At 48.1% G+C, this 19,402-nt stretch overlaps 2 protein-coding genes across 10 annotated transcripts in view; one reads left to right on the plus strand and one right to left on the minus strand.

Moving 5' to 3' along the window:
• Positions 1 to 4,035: 4,035 nt before the first annotated feature.
• Positions 4,036 to 11,656, plus strand: Snrnp35 (small nuclear ribonucleoprotein U11/U12 subunit 35). 3 transcript variants are annotated; one of them, XM_021162605.3, is made up of 2 exons: positions 4,036 to 4,158; positions 10,657 to 11,656. In XM_021162605.3, the coding sequence occupies exon 2, from the start codon at positions 10,660 to 10,662 to the stop codon at positions 11,392 to 11,394; it is 735 nt and encodes a 244-aa protein (XP_021018264.1). In that variant the 5' UTR covers positions 4,036 to 4,158; positions 10,657 to 10,659; the 3' UTR covers positions 11,395 to 11,656. The 3 variants fall into 3 exon arrangements, with proteins under 3 accessions (XP_021018264.1, XP_085693306.1, XP_021018263.1); XM_085837180.1 differs by having other exon boundaries at positions 4,040 to 4,194; XM_021162604.3 differs by lacking the exon at positions 4,036 to 4,158 and adding an exon at positions 4,228 to 4,549.
• Positions 11,657 to 14,145: 2,489 nt separating this feature from the next.
• Positions 14,146 to 19,402, minus strand: part of Rilpl1 (Rab interacting lysosomal protein like 1) — a 40,286-nt gene continuing 35,029 nt past the window's right edge. Inside the window, exons 7-9 of one of the 7 annotated variants that reach the window (XM_029477743.2) lie at positions 17,253 to 17,343; positions 15,523 to 15,672; positions 14,828 to 14,916 (exon numbers count right to left, since the gene is read on the minus strand). In XM_029477743.2, coding sequence (XP_029333603.1) covers positions 15,544 to 15,672; positions 17,253 to 17,343 — 220 coding nt within the window. In that variant the 3' untranslated portion in view covers positions 14,828 to 14,916; positions 15,523 to 15,543. Of the gene's footprint in view, positions 14,917 to 15,522; positions 15,673 to 16,955; positions 16,980 to 17,217; positions 17,344 to 19,402 lie in introns of all 7 variants that reach the window. The other 6 variants (XM_029477740.2, XM_029477741.2, XM_029477744.2 and 3 more) reach the window with 6 other exon arrangements.

Genomic DNA, 19,402 nt, shown 5'->3' on the forward strand with positions numbered 1-19,402 from the left:
CAACTTCAGGACAGGAAAGAGGGGGGAGAGGGAGGGAGAGTGAGAAGGAAGAAGGGAGGAAAGGAGGGAGGGAGGGAGAGAGACAGAGAGAGAGCAAGAGAATAAGAATGGAATATGGCAGGGCAGTGGTAGCACAAGCATTTAATCCCAGCACTTGGGAGGAAGAGGCAGGCAAATTTCTGATTTCTAGGCCAGCCTGGTCTACAGAATGAGTTCCAGAACAGCCTGGGCTACACAGAGAAACCCATTCTCAAAAAACAAAACAAAACAAAACAAAAAAAAAAAACAAAGAGAGAGAGAGAGAGAGAGAGAGAGAGAGAGAGAGGAATATCACTAGGTCTTTGGTGTATATGCACATTTATTTGCATGTCCACATGATGTTTGGAGGCCAAAAGTTAATACCTTATATAAGACATAATACGTATGCCTTCCTTAGCTACTCACCAACCCCTTTGGTTTGTTTGTTTGTTTTTGTCTTTGTTTTTTGCTGAGGGAGATTGCTTGTTAGTTTTTTTGGTTGGTTGGTTGGGTTGGGTTTTGGTTTTGCCAGACAGGGTTTCTCTGTGTAAGCCTGGCAGCCCTGGCACGCAACACTGTTGACCAAGCTGACTTTGAACTCACAGAGATCCTCTTGCCTCTGTCTCCTGAGTACTGCAACTAATGTTTTGTTTTGTTTTGTTTTGGGCTGTCAGGGAACTCATTCTGTAGACCAGGCTGGCCTCCAACTCAGAAATCTGCCTGTCTCTGCCTCCCAAGTGCTGGGATTAAAGGCCTGCACCACCACTGCCTGACCTAGAAACCCTCTCTTGAAACAAATAAGAAAACTAAGGTAATTTTAAGGCAAGCCTTCCTCTTGAGAAGTCGACAACGAATCGCGGGCGTTGTACTTTCCTTTCTCTGCCTGACCCCTTCCCTCTCCTCCTCCCACACACTCTACTGGCCTTCAGAAAGTCAATAACTGCTTTTTTTTTTTCCTTCTTTCAAAACCACGACTCCCCTGAGATAAGTTAAGACAAAAGACAGAGAGAAAAAAAAAAAAGAAACGGAAAACAGAAGTGTGTGGAGAGGTCACACGTCATCAAAGTGGAACTGAAGATGTTTGGGGGCTGACATCCACAAACAGTAACGTTCCCCCAGTAGCTGGCCTGTGTGGGAAATGAGTCCTTTGACTCCGTGTGACACCACCGATTTCCTGGGTGGCTCCTTCAAGGTTGTAGATAGAGTTCACTTATGCCGGAAAGCAAGCAGGATTCTAGAGCAGTCCTAGACTAAGGAATTCATCATGAGGAAGAATGGTGACCCAGATGTTCGTTTTGAATCTCTGTGCATGAGTAGTAACTGAAGTTTTGTTGGTTTGAAGACAGGGTTTTCCTAGCTGTCCTAGAATTCACTCTCTAGACCAGCCTGGTTTTGAACTCAGAGATGTGAAGATCCACCTGTCCCCACCACCCTAGTGATGGGATCAAAGGATTGTGCAACTACACCCCTCAATTCCTTTGTTTTTATTTATTTATTTATTTATTTATTTATTTATTTATTTATTTTTTGGTTTTTCGAGACAGGGTTTCTCTGTGTAGCCCTGGCTGTCCTGGAACTCACTCTGTAGACCAGGCTGGCCTCGAACTCAGAAATCTGCCTGCCTCTGCCTCCCAAGTGCTGGGATTAAAGGCGTGCGCCACCACGCCCGGCTCTGTTTTTATTTTTTTATTTTTTATTTTTTGTTTTTTCTAGACAGGATTTCTCTGTAGCCCTGGCGTCCTGGAACTCACTTTGTAGACCAGGCTGGCCTCGAACTCAGAAATCTGCCTGCCTCTGCCTCCCAAGTGCTGGGATTAAAGGCATGTGCCACCACGCCAGGCAATTCTTTTGTTTTTAAATCTCTGGTTTGTTTCTTCGTGGGAGGAGCATAAAGGGGGTTGTGGGAAAGGACTCTAGCTCCCCACCCTCCTGGCCATCAGCTCTGCCTTTCCTTAAGGAACCCTGGGGTGAGTGAAATGGATTTACCTCTGGGAACGTGAGGCTTTTGCTAAGGGTCCAAGTGTGAGACCTGCAGAAATATCAAACCTGACTGACGTCTTGGTCCCGGAACTCCAGGAGCAGAATCAACAGACCAATCTGCATTTTTTAAGATTGATTGATTGATTGATTGATTGATTTATTATATGTAAGTACACTGAAGCTGTCTTCAGACACTCCAGAAGAGGGAGTCAGATCTCGTTATGGATGGTTGTGAGCCACCATGTGGTTGCTGGGATTTGAACTCCGGACCTTTGGAAGAGCAGTCAGGTGCTCTTACCCACTGAGCCATCTCACCAGCCCCCAAAAATGTTTCTTTCTTTCTTTTTTTTTTTTTTTCGAGACAGGGTTTCTCTGTATAGCCCTGGCTGTCCTGGAACTCACTTTGTAGACCAGGCTGGCTTCCCAATCTGCATTTTGATTAAGTTAAGAATTAGTCTCAAGGGCTGGAGAGATGGCCCAGCGGGTAAAAGCACTGACTGCTCCTCTAAAGGTCCTGAGTTCAAATCCCAGCAACCACATGGTGGCTTACAACCATCCAGCACAAGATCTTTTTTTTTTTTTGGTTTTTTTCGAGACAGGGTTTCTCTGTATAGCCCTGGCTGTCCTGGAACTCACTTTGTAGACCAGGCTGGCCTCGAACTCAGAAATCCGCCTGCCTCTGCCTCCCAAGTGCTGGGATTAAAGGCGTGCGCCACCACGCCCGGCCCAGCACAAGATCTAATGCCCTCTTCTGGTATGTCTGAAGACAGCTACAGTGTACTTATATATAATAATAAATAAATCTTTTTTTTTTTAAAGAATTAGACTCAAGAAACTACCAAAACAATAAGGAGAGAAAATACAGCCAGTTCAGATGGAACTCTCAGTAACCACAGCACTCAAAGGGCCAACCTGGGCTACATGAGACCCTGTCTCAAACACTGCAACAGGGGAATTTGGGCTGGAGAAATTTCTCAGTGTCCCTGGCTACCCTGGAACTCACTTTGTAGACCAGGCTGGCCTAAAACTCAAAAATCCTCCTTCCTCTGCCTCTGGGATTAAAGATTTGTGTGCTGTCACCACCACCCAGTTAGTTTATTCTTGTTTTATGTATATTGGTGTTTTGTCTGCCTGCCACATGCTTGCAGTACCCCGGGAGGCCAAAAGTAATGGGATCCTCTGAAACTGAAGGTACAGCCCGCTGTCTATAACTGTGCTGGGTGCTGGGAACCGAATCGGGTCTCTGGAAGAGCAGCCAGGGCTCTCAATCCCTGAATCATCTCTCCAGTTTTCTCTTTGAGACTGGGTGTTTATTGTGCAGCCTGTAACCCGCAATCCTCCTGCCGCAAACTCTCAAATGCTGAGATTACAGGCGTGCCCACCTCGCCCAATACTAAAGAGGGAAGTTCCTAAATCTAGAGATTAGTGAACCTGTGGGAACTGTACGAAGAACTTTTCATTAACACCACTGGATTTTCTTTTTTTTTTTGTTTTTAAGATTTATTTATTATTTATTGTATGTAAGTACACTGTAGCTGTCTTCAGACACTCCAGAAGAGGGAGCCAGATCTCGTTACGGATGGTTGTGAGCCACCATGTGGTTGCTGGGATTTGAACTCTGGACCTTTGGAAGAGCAGTCGGGTGCTCTTACCCACTGAGCCATCTCACCAGCCCACCACTGGATTTTCTAGGAACGAATTCAATAAAACCAGAATCGCAGAGTAAACTGGTTTTAGAAAACTAACTGCACATTCGGTAGTCTATCAATTTAAATTTTTTTTGTCATGTAAAGCCAAATAAACAAAAACAAATCTCTTTATTCTCAAAATATACACTTCTGTATGTTGGACGTATATAGTCAATTTATTTAAGTAATTCAAAAGACAGAAGGTCCCACGCCACCAATCCCGGGAATCAGGAAGCAGGCGGGGTTCGAGGGCAGCCTATTCTACAAAGTGAGTTCTAGGAGAGCCAAGGCTACACAGAGAAACCCTCTCACAGCACGCGCGGGCGCACACGCCGCTCAACGGTCGTGGCGAATCTGCTGCTGCCAATAAAGGGTTCCAGTGGAGGTCGGCGTGTGGAATCTGCAGTCTCTGGTAAACGGGCGGCGGAAACGGCTTTTGTCGCAGTGCGGAAAGAACCCCAAATGTGCCGAGGTGAGTGGAAGGAAGCCCGAAGGGAGCCGGGCCAAGGTGAGAAGGCGGAGCGAGTCGCCCAACTGGCTTGGCGGGGCGCCACGTCGGCGCGTGGCCGACGCCATGTTGAAGCCTGGCAGAGGCCGAGCAGTGGGAGTGAGACTGAGGGTCCGGGAGCCAGGCGGCCGGGGTGAGGGGCGGGATGAGGGACAGCCTTGGGGACAGCCCTGTCCAGGCGTAGCTGGAACCTGGGTACCGAGGAGCCGGCTTCACACCGACGGCTCCTCCTGGGCTTCCTCGGCGCCACTGCGCATGCCCCGGACGGTTTGGCAGTGGCGGTTTCGTCTTCTATGTTGGCTTTCCGAAGGCGCGCTTGCCAGTTTCTCAAGTTCCTGAGACCTCTACACCTCCGGTGAGGAGTTTCCCTTCTCTCTCTCTCTCTCTCTCTTTTTTAAAGCGCATATATCACGTGTCCGGACTGATTTCCAACCCACTAGGTAATCAAGGACGGGATTACAAGACATATGCCACCAAGCATGCCAGTCCGGGCTAATTTAGGCCCAATCTCAAACACACAAACAAAGAAACAGAAGCAAACTATTAAGCTATTAAGACAACTTTGGGGAATGCGGGGCGGGCAGTGCTAGCGTATGCCTTCAATCCCAGCCCTTGGGAGGTAGAAGCAGATGGATCTCGAAATTCAAGGCTAGCCTGCTCTACAGAGCCAGTTCCAGAGCTACAGGGAGAAATCCGGTCTCCAAAAGAAAACAAACGAGCAGGGGGGAAAAAAAGAAAAAGAAAGGAAAGGAAAAAGATGGGTGTGTGTGTGGTGGTGGTGGTGGTGGGGGGGGGGGCGGTGGGTGAGGCGGGAGAGATGGCTCAGCGGTTAAGAACACTGACTGCTCTTCCAGAGGTCCCAAGTTCAATTACCAGCAACCACGCGGTAGCTCATCACCATCTGTTGTGGGATATAATACTCTCTTCTGATGTGTTTGTGTACTCACATACAGAAAACAAATAAGTAGATCTTAAAAGGGAAAAAAAGGGCTGGTGAGGTGGCTCAGTGGGTAAGAGCACTGACTGCTCTTCCAAAGGTCTTGAGTTCAAATCCCAGCAACCACATGGTGGCTCACAACAGGAGCCCTTAACAGGATGTGACACCCTCTTCTGGTGTGTCTGAGAACTGCTACAGTGTAGTTACATATTTACATCTTTGGTGGATTGACCAGGGACTGAAGGAGGGGGCGGACTGGAACAAGTAGAGGTCCTAAAAATTGCTACAGTGTACTCATATACATAAAATAAGATTAATACATCTTTAAAAAAAACCCAGCCACATCCCAAGAACATGTGACAGGTTGGTTGGCACATACCTTGAGGCGGTAGAGGCAGGATGATCATTGACTACAGGAACAGCAGCCCAAAAATCGGAATTAATAGCTCTGACAAAGGCCCTATAGCTAGGCCAAGAAAAAAGACTGATTATCTCCTTGGACAGGTGGTATGTTTTTGCATCCGAGTTTGTTCATGGGGCCATCCTCAAGGAAAGAGGGCTTCTCACCTCAGAAGGAAAAACTGGCAAAAATAAGTAGGCATTCCTAAGCCTCTTACAAGCAGTGTGGCTGCCTGAGAACATATCAGTCATATACTGCCCTGGACACCAAAAGCGATACAGAACCATCCCTAGAGGAAACACCTGGGATTGGGCCGGGAGGCAGCACTCCAGGTCACCACTATCCTAATGGCCCAGGTGCTCTTATGGTGACACCCAGGTTGCCTGAGGTCCCAACTTACACCAACAAGGAGTTACAGAGGATCTAAACCTGCACAAGCAGCCTACAAGGAAAAGGGATTGTCCAAGACCTCCTCCCCCCAACCTTGGCAGGATTATCCTCCACTCAGCCAGTTGTTAATCCATCCCAGGCACCAGACCCCCACCAGGGAAAAGCCAGCTTGGGAACCTACTCAGAAGGGCTCACCTTGACTTAAGGCCAAAACCAGAGGAAGTCCTGGCTGGGGGCCCCACCTGCCAGATAGTCAAGCCCAGCATGGAGGGACCTCCAGATTGGGATCCAGGGAGAGAGGATCTTGACCCAGAGGAAACTGGGAAATTGACTTTACAGAAGCCAAGCCTGTGGTTGTGCAGGTCTGGGTACTTGTAGTGTCAATAGATGGACAGAGAGGCCTATCCCACCAAATGCTGTGATGGCCAAGAAGCTGTTAAAAGACATCATCCTTAGGTATGGCCCCCCCTGTACTCCCTGGGTCATACAATTGGCCTATTTTTATCTCTTAAGTAACCCAAAAGTCAGGGCTGTGGGGACAAATTGGAAACCCCAGTGTGTTTATCGTTCCCAAAGTTCAAGGTAAGTAGAGAGAATGAGTGGTACCCTAAAGGAGACAATAACTAATGTCTCAATTAAACCTGCCAACCCACACAAAGATCCTGACAGTTACGTACCTGGGGCTAGCAGTGGACTGTGTCGAGCTGTAACCTACCTACGAAGCCCAGTTAAGAGTTCAAAACTCATGCCTCATACCCACCCTGCTGCACACTAAACAATGGCGGTTCCCACAGATCTCCAGAGAGTCCTGACTGCCTGATACTCACACTTGCTCTTCTTAGAGACCAGACTTCTGAGGACACAAACCCTCACCAAGCTCTTACCACCAAATGGATCCTTCCAGGCCCTCAGAGAACCCCACGATATTTAGGGGGAGAGGAACAGACTTTGACACTGACGGGTCCAGTGAATTGATTTTTAACTTAGACCGTTGTGTCTTGGCCTGATTGATAAGGGAGGGTCTGGTTCCGTGAGTGACTTGCAGGAAGGACTGCCAAGAACTACAGTTCATAACCATCCAACTCTATGCATGCCCAGAGACAAACAGTGGTACAGAAAGCTTCTTTCCCATAAATAGGACTGTGAGATCAGTGCCCCATGGGTACATAGTAATTGGGATTTTATCTAGATAGCAGGATAATGAACCTGACCCCTGGGGGATTGGTGGGCTTAACGTGGGGGAGGATCCCATCTCCTTCTCAGTGATGGAAGAAGAGCAGAGGCTGGGAGGTTGGAGAGGTTTGGGACTTGATGGTATATCATGGACACAATAGGAGCTCCTTTTCTAGATACAAAAACAAATAGTCCTGTCTGAACATGCACACAAGCGTGTGCGTGCTCACACACACACACACACACACACACACACCATAGCTATAGGACCAACAACACCAGCAATGCCACTCTACCTGCCTGTCCTGAAAAACTACAACATCAGCCTGTGCTTCAGATCCCTGTTCCCCTATGAACTCAGTCTTTCCTCCGGTCTTGACACTACTCTCTGGGGCCTTTGACACATCCGTCCTGTTTAGACTGCTCAGCTTTACCTTGAACTGCACCACTCACCTCATCTGAGAAGATTGTTGGCTCTTCCCAGAACCTAGGTCCCCATACCATACTGACTGGGCTACCATAGAAAATTTGTTGACACCACTAGAAAGACCACCAGTGTTTCTGGGGAAGGTCCCCAGTCCTCACCTAGAAAGGGACTATGTGTGATAGGAAAAGGGATAAGGCTAAATATCTTCCCTCACTTTAAACACTGTTGCAATCATAGACCATAGACCCTTACCATGGAAGCCAGCAACTCCTACCTCCTGTTCCCCAATGGAACTTGGTTTGCATGTACCTCGAATGTAACCCCTTAACATTCATCCACAGGTACTTCAACAAAATTCCAGCTTGTGTGTTTCGGTTACCCTGTACCCTCTATTAACTTTCTTTCTTTCTTTTTTTTTTTTTTTTTTTGGTTTTTCGAGAAAGGGTTTCTCTGTATAACCCTGGCTGTCCTGGAACTCACTCTGTAGACCAGGCTGGCCTCGAACTCAGAAATCCACCTGCCTCTGCCTCCCAACTGCTGGGATTAAAGGCGTGTGCCACCATGCCCGGCTTCTATTAACTTTGTATGATCGGTATTCCTGGTTGTCAGTTTGACTACATATAGAATGAACTAGAATCCAGAAATGGAAGGCTCACCTGTGATCCAGATCTTGAGGCTGGAAGACACAAGTTTCTGAGCTGGATCTTGGCATGGAGATCTTGAGGCATACTGGCTATGAAAAGCTTAGGCCCAGGCAAGGTTGTACAGGCCTTTAATCCCAGGAGACTGAGGCAAGGAGATAGAGTTCAAAGTCAGCCTGGGACAAAGCAAGTCCCAGGTCCAGGCTTAGTGGCATACACTTTTAAACAGGGCCCCACCTTCTGCTGGAGGCCTACATAAGGACACTAGAAGAGGAAGATTCACTCTTTCCCCTGCTTGCACTTACTTGCCAGCACATCTGTTGGAACGTACTTCTAGCTTATAGAACACCAGCTGAAACAACTAGCCTCTTGGGACTGAGAAACTACTAGATTCTTGGACTTCCATTCACAGCTGCCCATTGTTGGGTTAGTTGGACTGAAGACTGTAAGTCATTATAATAATTTCTGTTAATATATATAGAGAGCCCTTCCATAAGCTATGTGACTCTAGAGAACCCTGACTATTATATTTTCTATCTATATGGAGATGGCTCTGGGTCATCAAAGGAAAAGATGAGATTTTGGCGCCCCAGTAGTCCTATCTGCAATGCTGGTGGACAGCTCTGGCTGTCCTGGAACTCACTTTGTAGACCAGGCTGGCCTCAAACTCAAAATCCACCTGCCTCTGCCTTCCAAGTGCTGGGATTTAAGGCGTGCACCACCACACCTGGCCAACTCTTTAGTTCCTAAACAACCTTGATGTACATCTAGCTCAATTAGGAAAATCTATCCATCACTTAGAGCAGTTGTTAGACTCATTAGCTGAAGTAGTACTAGAAAACAGAAGGGGATTAGACCTACTGCTAAGCCCTAGGACACAATGCTGTTTCTACACCAGCAACTCGGGTATTATCAGAAACAGCCTGGCCACAGTCTGCCAGAGATACAGGAGAGGGTTGAACTCAGACCTTAGAATCAAAACTGGTGTGAATCATACTTTTCTGGTCTTATCAGGCATTGGTAGGACCTGTCTTGCTATTGCTAACTGTCCTCACCTGTGGACCTCATGCAGTAAATGTACTAGTCAAATCTGTGTGAGAACACATCTCCATAGCTTGTGTTCTTTCTGTCTCAATATGAGCATCTCAGCCCCGTCCGTTCCCCAGGAGAACGGCCTATGATTCAGCCCATGGTATAATTTCAAGGGGGAGAATGAGAGGACAACATAAACTCCATTTTAGGACCAGGCCTGATTTCAAAGGAGTCATCCATTCCAGGAACTGACCATAAACACTCCAAGTGATCAATCTCAGGAACTAGGCTATAAGTCACCAGCTCCAGGACAAGGCCATAAAATCTCCCATCCAGAGAACAGATAACCACAAGCATAGGGAAATAATCTTCTCTCAGGATGGGCCATATGTGCTGAGCAGCCCACTATGGTTTGTGTATCTCATCCTGTGGTTGAATGTTCATGGCACAGGAATGCAGGCCACCTACCATCTGGACACAAGCCAATCAAAAACCAGCCCATGTAACAGTGAAGTTTTAGATTACCTACTCCTAGCTAAAATTCCCTTAGTTCCCTATAAAAAGGACGGTGTACCTTTATATGGGGTTGCATTTTTTTTAAGTGGCCAACCCCTAATACATGCAGAATTCTTGCTTTCTTGAAATAAAAACACGCTTGTCAATTGCATTTGTGAGTGATGGTCTCTGTGAGGCACTTTCGGACTTAACAGTCTGCATGTTTGTATATGCACCATGCACATGCCTGGTGTTCACAGAGGCCAAAGGAGGGCTTGAGATTTCCAGGCTGAGTGATGGACAGTTGTGAGCAGCCTGTGGATGTTGGAACCATACCTACATCCTCTGCAGGAACAGCCACTCCTCTTAACGCGTGAGCCATCTTTTCAGCCCCTAGCTCTTTGGCTGTTAAGACAGCTAGCCTAGACTGGGCTCAAACTTGTGGCAATTCTCCAGTCTCAGCCTCCTGAGTGCTGGGTCCACATGTGTACAGTAGCATGGCCAGGAATAAATACCATTTTAGGGACATGGAAAGGTGCTATTAGGAAAGGAGTTGCCCGCAGTGTTTCTCACACTCCGGGGTGTAAACTGCAGACTCCAGCATTGGCTCCGCAGGGTTTGTGGGCAGTCAGAGCTTTCTGGAGTCTGAATTAATTATCATGTGTCAATATGAATGTGCTACAGCGGGGCTCAGACATTCTCATGTCCAGCATAAATGGGGTACCCTGTTGGGCACTGTGAAGAAAGTCCCTAGTCTTGAGCACACTGCCCTCAATATGAGCAGGGATGTTCCTTGGTGGCACATACCTGTAATGTCAGCACTCAGGGCAGGAGGATTTGGAGTTCAGGGCCAGGCCCTACGTGGTGAACTGCACCCTCCACAACAGGGGGTGAATGGCACTGCTTTCCAGAGCTGTGGTCAGGGTGGAGAAGCGTGGGTGCCTCATAACTTCCTATAATGTTCTAGAACATGAGCGACTGGATGCCCATTGCCAAGGAATATGACCCACTTAAAGCTGGCAGCATCGATGGTACAGATGAAGACCCACATGACCGAGCTGTGTGGAGGGCCATGCTGGCCCGCTATGTCCCCAACAAAGGAGTCATCGGAGACCCCCTCCTTACCCTGTTTGTGGCACGACTGAACTTGCAGACCAAAGAGGAAAAGTTAAAGGAAGTCTTCTCCCGGTATGGTGACATTCGGCGGCTGCGGCTGGTTCGGGACCTGGTGACAGGCTTCTCCAAGGGCTATGCCTTCATTGAATACAAGGAGGAGAGGGCCCTGATGAAGGCCTACAGAGATGCTGATGGCCTGGTCATCGACCAGCACGAGATATTTGTGGACTATGAGCTAGAGAGGACTCTCCGTGGCTGGATCCCTCGGCGGCTGGGTGGCGGATTGGGTGGGAAAAAGGAATCTGGGCAGCTGAGGTTCGGTGGGCGAGATCGGCCTTTCCGAAAACCCATTAACTTGCCAGTTGTCAAGAATGAGCCACATAGAGACGGGAAAAGGGAAAGGAGGGAGCGATCTCGATCTAGGGACAGACACTGGGACCCCAGGCCCAGGGAACGGGACCATGACAGGGGCCGAGAGAAGCACTGGCAAGAGAGGGCCAGGGTGTGGCCTGAGAATGATTGGGAAAGAGAGAGGGAGTTCAGGGAGGAGAGGGTCAAAAGTAGGGACAAGAGGGACAGAAGTAAGTAGAGGCAGCAGCAGGCAGCCTCTCTGTCAGGCTGGGGCAGTTCCTTAAGCAGTACTGGGGATTGAACTAGAGAGTACGGCATGTCAGGCGAGCGCTCCAACCACAGCCACATAGGATGAGAGGGAGAAACAAGTGTCTAAGAAGAAATGTCTGGCTCATGTGGAAATAGAAGAGTTTTCACATGCTGTCAAACCAGCACTTGGGAGTTGGAGGCAGAAGGATGGAAAGAGAGGGGATAATAAAGAATCTGTCTTCCCTTTTTCACACCTTTTGAGGTGGGGTTTGTATGTGCGGCAGAGGGGATAGCGGTTTAAAACCCTTAAGTAGCCTGGTGTGATGGTACACCCCTATCATCCTAGCACTGGGGAGACAGGAGAATTGCAAGTTTGAAGCCAGTTTGGGGTACAAAATAAGACCCTGTCTCAATAGCCTATGAGAATTAATTATACTGACATTGACTCCTGGGATATATTGTCTTTTCCATTTTCATGTTTGTAGCCCCAGGGTTTGCTAAATTAGAAAGGGGCCTAGAAAGGTCAAATCCAAGGAGAGTGCTGCAGCTCTTAATAACTAGACAGCAGGTTGAGCATTGGGTCGGCAGGCAGCTGCTGTCGAGTCTGTAACCTGCTCCCTGAAAAAGTGCCGGTGGCCAGTCTTCTTCCCGCACTGGCGTTTAAAATGAAACACGGCCTTGCAGGGCTGTGATCTGTAGCTGACTCAGCTCTTTGAAGATAAATCCAGGCGATGGTGGCATATGCAGAGGCAGGCAGATCTCTGTGTTCGAGGCCAGCCTGGTCTACAAAGTGAGTTCCAGATCAGCCAGGGCTGCACAGTGAGACTCTGTCTCAGCAAGAATGAGATGAAAGAAAGGGAGGAAGGAGAGACCTCCTGGACCTGGTTGAAGGGCTGGTGGGCTCTTTTTTGATTATCTGGGTTCAGGTTGGCTGGACAGCTGGAATCTGTAAACTTGAATTCAACCAAAAACTGCTCTCAAGACTTTAAAAGTAAAATGGCATTTGGCCAGGCTTAGTGAGGCACACGCATAATCCCAGCTGTTGGGAGGCAGACAGGCAGTTTGATCTATATGAAATTCCAGGCTGTTTCATTCAGTAAACATACTGCCATTGGAGAGCTAACAAGGTGGCTCAGAGCATCAAAGTATGTATTACTTGGGCTGGAAAGAGAGTTCAGCATTTAAGAGCACTCGATGTTCTTGGAGGCAACCTGGGCTCCATTCTTAGCACCACATGGTGGTTTAAAAACCTCTAATTCCAGTTCCAGGGGACCCCATACCCTTTTCTGGCCTCATGTGCGTGTGCATATGCAAACACACATATACAAAATTATATATACGTGTGGAGGCACTCACACAAAACACTAAATTAAATCTCTTTTTAAAAGGGTCACACAAACCCTATAGGTGGAACAACATTATAAACTAACCAGTACCCCGGAGCTCTTGACTCTAGCTGCATATGTATCAAAAGATGGCCTAGTAGGCCATCACTGGAAAGAGAGGCCTATTGGACTTGCAAACTTTATATGCCCTAGTACAGGGGAACGCCAGGGCCAAAAAGTGGGAGTGGGTTGGGCAGGGGGTGGGGGGGAGGGTATGGGGGACTTTTGGGATAGCATTGGAAATGTAAATGAGGAAAATACCTAATTAAAAAAAAAAGGGTCACACAACCCTGATCTTAGATCCCCAGAACCATGATTGATATAATCAATGTGTGACCTCCACATGAGCGTCACGGCACACACATCACACATACAATAACAAAGGTTATTAGAGCCAGGCATGATGGCACAAGCCTATCAGCCCAGCACTTGGGAGACACAGCACTGTTCCGAATCTAAGGCCAACTAGAGCTATATAATAAAATCTTGAGGGCTGGTGAGATGGCTCAGTGAGTAAGAGCACCCGACTGCTCTTCCGAAGGTCCAGAGTTCAACTCCCAGCAACAACATGGTGGCTCACAACCATCCGTAACGAGATCTGGCGCCCTCTTCTGGAGTGTCTGAAGACAGCTACAGTGTACTTACATATAATAAATAAATAAATCTAAAAAAATAAAATAAAATCTTGACTCAAAGACCATCACAAAGCCGGGTGTGGTGGCACACGCCTTTGATCCCAGCACTCGGGAGGCAGAGGCAGGAGGATTTCTGAGTTTGAGGCCAGCCTGGTCTACAAAGTGAGTTCCAGGACAGCCAGGGCTATACAGAGGAACCCTGTCTCGGGAAAAAAAAAAAAAAAACCAAAGAAACAAAAACAAGAAAACATCACAAAATGAGTTGCTATAGGAATTTCCATGTCTTTGCTGTCAGGAAATGGCTGGACCTTGAGAGGACACTCCCATTGAAGCCACAGTGAGTGCTAGCAGCATGCACCCACATGCTCAGCTTCTCCTTGGTTCTTAGCTAAAGAGTGGGATGCACAGAGCATGGTCCCATTCATCATATGATCTTAGGAAGTGCCATCCTCTGATCCCCAAGTGCTCTGTGCATCAGCAGAAAGTCTTCAGTTCCTCCTGTGGCCATGCAACTGTGGGTCAGCTAGGCCTACCCAAGCCCCTCCATCCACCCCCACCTCTGACTTCCTCATCCACCACAGCACATCACCTAGGCTTGTGAGCCTGGCACCCAATCCACTTTAAAACACTGTCGTCTTTGCATAGGACCCAGCATCTCACCCAAGAAACATGAGAAGAAAAAAAGGTAGCAGGAAAAGAAAAAGGCACACAGGAAACAAGTTGATGTCTCATCCTAAACAACATTGTTTGGTTAGTACTGCGTAGCTCACAGCAGATTCCAAGGCACACCATCTCGGACAGGCTGCTCGGGCCTCTAGCTTTATCGGGAACAAAGTGTGACAGTCCTGAGGTTGTTTCTAGCGGGTGGCTAGAAGGACTGCATGATTTTCTGTTGTGTCCCAGCCAAACTGGGTAGCCCATCCTATGATCCGAGGCTCCACCTGTCCGATTCACGCTTCCTGTTATGTATAGCCTGCTACCTCCAGGGCAACTTCATAATATAAAACTCCCTTCCTCTGCTCCTCACCAACGAAGGCCGTAAGAAGACAAACAATACCTAGGAGTCAAAACAGCTATGATAGTGGCGAAGTGTTCAGCTTAGAAAGCCTGTTAACTGAAATTAATGTGGTCTGGTTTCATATCCTCATCTTATTAAATAGAGGTCCTAAGGGGTTCGAGGCATTGAGTATAAACTGGGTAGCCCTGCAGATAAATAAAACACTTCTTTCAAATTTGGCATCAGTTTTTCATCATCCGTCCTCAAAGCAGACAGTTCATTTGAGGAGCTGATGTTGAGGCGGCCCGCCACCTGGAGCTGGTGGCAGGCAGTCCAGGCAGAGGTACAGTCACAGGTGCTGCAGGGCTTCCTGTCCTTGCTCTGTGTACCCGTCATCTCGCTGGGTAATTGCCCACTGGCCAAAGGACTCATGGATGTGTGTAGGTCTCTGCGTGTTGGCCAGGCGCTTCTTGTCCCGGGAGAAAAAGCTAAACCTTTTGGAAAGGAACAAGAAAAAGACGAAGATTAATGCGTGTCTGCTGTCCTATCTACCCCCTTCTTTCAGTGCTGGGACACGCAGGAACAAGCACACAGGAGCAGATCCATTCTCAGTCTGGGGGATGCGGTCAGCAGAATTCTAGAAAGCACTGGGGTCTCCATGTCATTTAGTCCCAGAACCTTAGCGATCACAAAGGGTGAGCAGTCTGTCTGTATGTCACGGGGTCTGAGGTGCTTCCACCTGGCCACTAGTAGGGAACCTCTCCAGTAATTACTAAAGAAAAGAAAACACCACTCACTTCTTCACGAAGGCCAGGTAAGCGCTCTATGGCTCAGCAACAACACTCAGGAATTTTTTTTTCCTCTCGTATTTAGAGATAAGGTTTTAGATAGCTCACCTTGGCCTCCAAACTCATTACATAGTAGAGGGCAACCTTGAATTTAGAGCCTTTTGTCTCTTAATTCAGATTCATGTCTGTAATCCAACTGCTGGGATTACGGGCAAGAATCGCCATATTCACTTTATGACATGCTGGCGATCAAACCCAGGGCCCTGTCCATGCTAGGCAAGCACTCTTAATGCACTGAGCCCCAGTCCCCACCTGCGAATTTCCTTAGTGAGCTTAATGATGCTTTGAAAGAACACGAAAGTTAAGAGGAAGGCGATTCTGAGGCAAAGCCATTCCTAATATCCATTCATCCATCCATTGGTGTGTATGGATGAGTATGTGAGCAGTCAAGTGACAAGTCTCCTGTATGGGGGTGAGAGGACAGAGAGTGGCAGTCAGTTCTCCTCTACCACTGTGTGGGTCTCAAGAGTCAAACTCAGGTTCAAACTTGGTGGCAAGGGCCTTAATCCACTGATCCACTGAACCGTCTTGCCAGCCCTCGAAATCATACATGCTAGGTAAGTGTTCTGCCACTGAACGACAATTCCAGCCCTTCCATCATTTTAAATAAGCTGTGTGTGTGTGTGTGTGTGTGTGTGTGTGTGTGTGTGTGTGAAGTCAACTTGTGAAATTGGCTCTCGTCTTCCACTGTCTTTGGTGTCAGGCCTTAAACTTTGTTTTCTTTTGAGACGGTTTCTCTGTGTAGCCCTGGCTGTCCTGGAACTCATTTTGTAGACCAGGTTGGCCTCGAACTTGGAAATCCACCTGTATTTGCCTCCCAAGTGCTGGGTTTAAAGGCGTATGCCACCACTGCCCAGCTCAGGCCTTAAACTTAGGTCAACAGGCTTAGCTGCATCCGTGTTCACCTGACCAGCCATTTCACCAACCTCCCAGCCCTTTGATACTAATCTTACAAGGTTCTGCCAAATCGCCCAGACTGACTTTTAACTTTGAGATCCTCCTGCCTCAACCACAGGTGATTGTGCATGGCAGCAAGCCCCTTTGGCTCCTGAGGCATCCTAGAAGCCTAACTGTGCTGCGTCCTGTCCCCTCAGTAGTAGAGCTGGGATGGCAGATGCATGTTCCCGATTCTGACTTAACGTGAGTCCTGGAGATCTGAGCTCAGGTCCTCACATTTGCTGGGCAATGAATGACTTTACCAACCGTGCTGGCTTCCCCAGTCCCAGGGGCTTTGTTACAGTCATGTCTAGCGAAGAAGGTTTTACTCTTCTGGGGTGCTGCTGAAGCTACCATTCCTTGCTAGTGGGAATAGGATGTTCTTTCATCCTCAAGCCAAGTTCACCTGGGAAAGTTCTCCAGAGCTTTGAAGGGCCAGTGCAAGCAGGCAAGTGATGGTTCAGCAGGAGAAGGCTCTTTCCAACACAGAGCAGCCATTAAGTTAGCTAGCCCAAACCACTGCAACCTTCTCCCTGCTAGGTCTCAGGCTGACGTAGGAAAGCCACCTGCTACTTCACACTCGGAGGGGAAGGCAGCAGACACCAGCTCCCCACACTCCCCAGCCCCCACCCTTTTCTGCACAAAACCAAACAGCTGCCAAGACAAAGCTGTTTAGGAAGCTTCAGGCACGGTGACTGGAAAAGCAGTTAGTGACACTCCCGATTCCCAGAGGGGCATCGATTACTGACCCGTCACTCAAAGGACCTTCTTTACTGGATCATGGACAAGGTGGTTTTTAGAGCGAAAACAGAAGAGACAAAAGAAATTATCGGTGACATTCTGAGCTGCACGTGTGGGGGTCAAGGGCAGCCGTGGCGATCACACTCCATACCCACTTGAGCTGCCAACGAGCAGGGGACTGCCATGCAACTGAGGTGGCCAGAAGGGAAAGGCTGGCAGCAGCCACAACAGCCATTTGAAAGGCACAGCAAAAAAAAAAAAAAAACAAACCCCAAAACAAAACCCCAAACACAGACAGTGCCTACGAGGGACACGAGTCTTCTGACAGGCTGCAGCGTGGGGTCGTCAAGGATCAATCCGGCTGCCACCATGGGCATGACGGCTGTAAAGAGCCTGCTTCCAGAGCAGATAGACAAAGAAGATAAAAAGAGGGTGGTGTGACCGAGAACCCCCCCCCAGAAGACCCCGCTGAGAGCTGCACCTATGGTCTGTGTGATGGGCTGAGACACGTTCCCTACATTCCTCAGTATGTGACCCATGAAGACACAGGATCCTGCTGGAGAGTGGCACAGTGGAGGAGGGGCCCTATCTCAAAAGGACTGATTGTTGGGACCTTGTATATGGGGAGAAATCTGGACACAGATGTGTACAGAGGCAGAGATGGAGTGATGTTCCTTCCTATAGGCTAAGGAAGGCCAAAGGTCACTTAGCCTAAGAGAACAAGCAAAACCTAGCATAGACTCTCTCAGGATCAATCATACCGACAGGAACCTTGTGTCTGTCTCTGCCTCTCTCTCCCTTCTTGGTTTTTGCCACAGGGTTTCTCTGTGTAGCTCTGGCTGTTCTGGAACGCTATACCTGGCTGGCCTGCCTCCCCATCCTGAGTTCGGGGATTAAAGGTGCTGGTGAGATAGAGTCTTTATCCTAAGTTACGTAGTTATGCACTATGTAACTGAACTCCTGATCCTTCTGCCTCTACATCTCCCTGGGGTTGGGATAACCAGGAATGCATTGCCATACCTGATCTTAAACATTATTCACAAATTCAACTAGCTGAGAGTCATCACCAGCACTTAAGACACACTCTTGTGGTCTCCAGGGAAGTTTTCGGAATCCCTCCCTGTGTTTATACTATCTTAGTGCCCATCCCAGCAGAGCGGGGACCCACCCAGGAAGTCAGTCACACTGATGCTGAGAAGGGAAGGCTTTTTTCCCCTGCTAGTTGCTGGGCACCAGAGGCTCCAAACCACACTACTTTGCATCCCCCTTTCCAGGAGATCCAGAGCCCTCACCCTCAAACACTGCCACTGAAAGTCGGGTAGCCTCAGATTCCATATGGACATTTTGCTTAGAGGGGTATCTGCCCACCTACAAATACAGGAACCACACTGATGGCAAGAGTTCCTGAGTCACCGATAACATACTAGCCAGATGGTCCCTTTCTATTGCTTCTGCACAAGAGAAGTCTCTATTGTGGTATAATAGAAAGCCTCTAGAGGTATAATAGAAATGAAGATAGTCTTTTTTATAAGTGGTAGTACACTATAGGTATTTAATTTTACGTTCATTAGTCTTTTGCCTACATGTATGTATGTGTGAGGATGTCAGAAGCCCTGGATCTGAAGTTACAAACAGCTGTGAGCCACCATGTGGCTGCTGAACCCAGGACCTCTAGAAGAGCAGCCAGTGCTCTGAACTGCTGAGCCATCTCTCCAGTCCCCAAATGAAGACATTCTAATTTTTTAGAATTTAAGTCTCTTCACTCTGACCACCAGACTCTTAAAACAAGGGACTCCGAGGACTTCCCCCAGGGAAGAGAATACTTGTTTCCAGAGTTACAAAGCTGATCACCTTGCAGGGCAAAACTGAAGCACAGGATGGGCCACAGAAGGGACTCCACCTTGACCAGGACTGCTTAGATATGCCCATCTGTTGCCTTCTACTTAAACTTTACCCTGATCTCAGGCCCCTGAAGATTGTGTGTGTGTGTGTGGTATTTGTGTGTATCTCTTCTCAATGTGGCCACATTGAATAAATCTCCTTTTTCTGGTTTTCATTATTAATTTGACTCTTATAATTGATTTACTGAATCAATTATAAGGTTCAGGTGGCCGAACCTGGGTTGTTGGAGCACAGACTATGGCTCTCCCATCCCCACCCCAGTCAGTAAGAGAGGAACAGTCATTCCCAGGACGTGGTTTTAATGCCTGTCTCTGCTGGGTATTTTTGGATGGTTCAAACCAAATGAAGTGCTAACTCCTGGCTTTTCATGGGTGGTTTCGAAAAAACTATTCCTGGCTGAGGAGGAGCGTGAGAGAGGAGGCCAGGGACAGAACATACTGTGGTCCTTACTGTTGCAGACAGAGGCGGAGCCTATTCAAGGCCAGGCTTTCCGGTCCTTAAGGCCAGCTACTGGCTTCCTGTCTCCCTTCACTACCCGCTCTTGGCTCTGCCC

The sequence above is a fragment of the Mus caroli genome, unplaced genomic scaffold, assembly GCF_978045245.1.
Source record: "Mus caroli unplaced genomic scaffold, Mus_caroli_1 scaffold_4, whole genome shotgun sequence".
In the NCBI taxonomy this organism is placed as follows: Eukaryota; Metazoa; Chordata; class Mammalia; order Rodentia; family Muridae; genus Mus; species Mus caroli.

What these genes read in the sequence shown, in the direction of transcription:
- Snrnp35 (XM_021162605.3), top strand. Translation starts at nt 10,660, where the DNA reads ATGAGCGACTGGATGCCCATTGCCAAGGAATATGACCCACTTAAAGCT.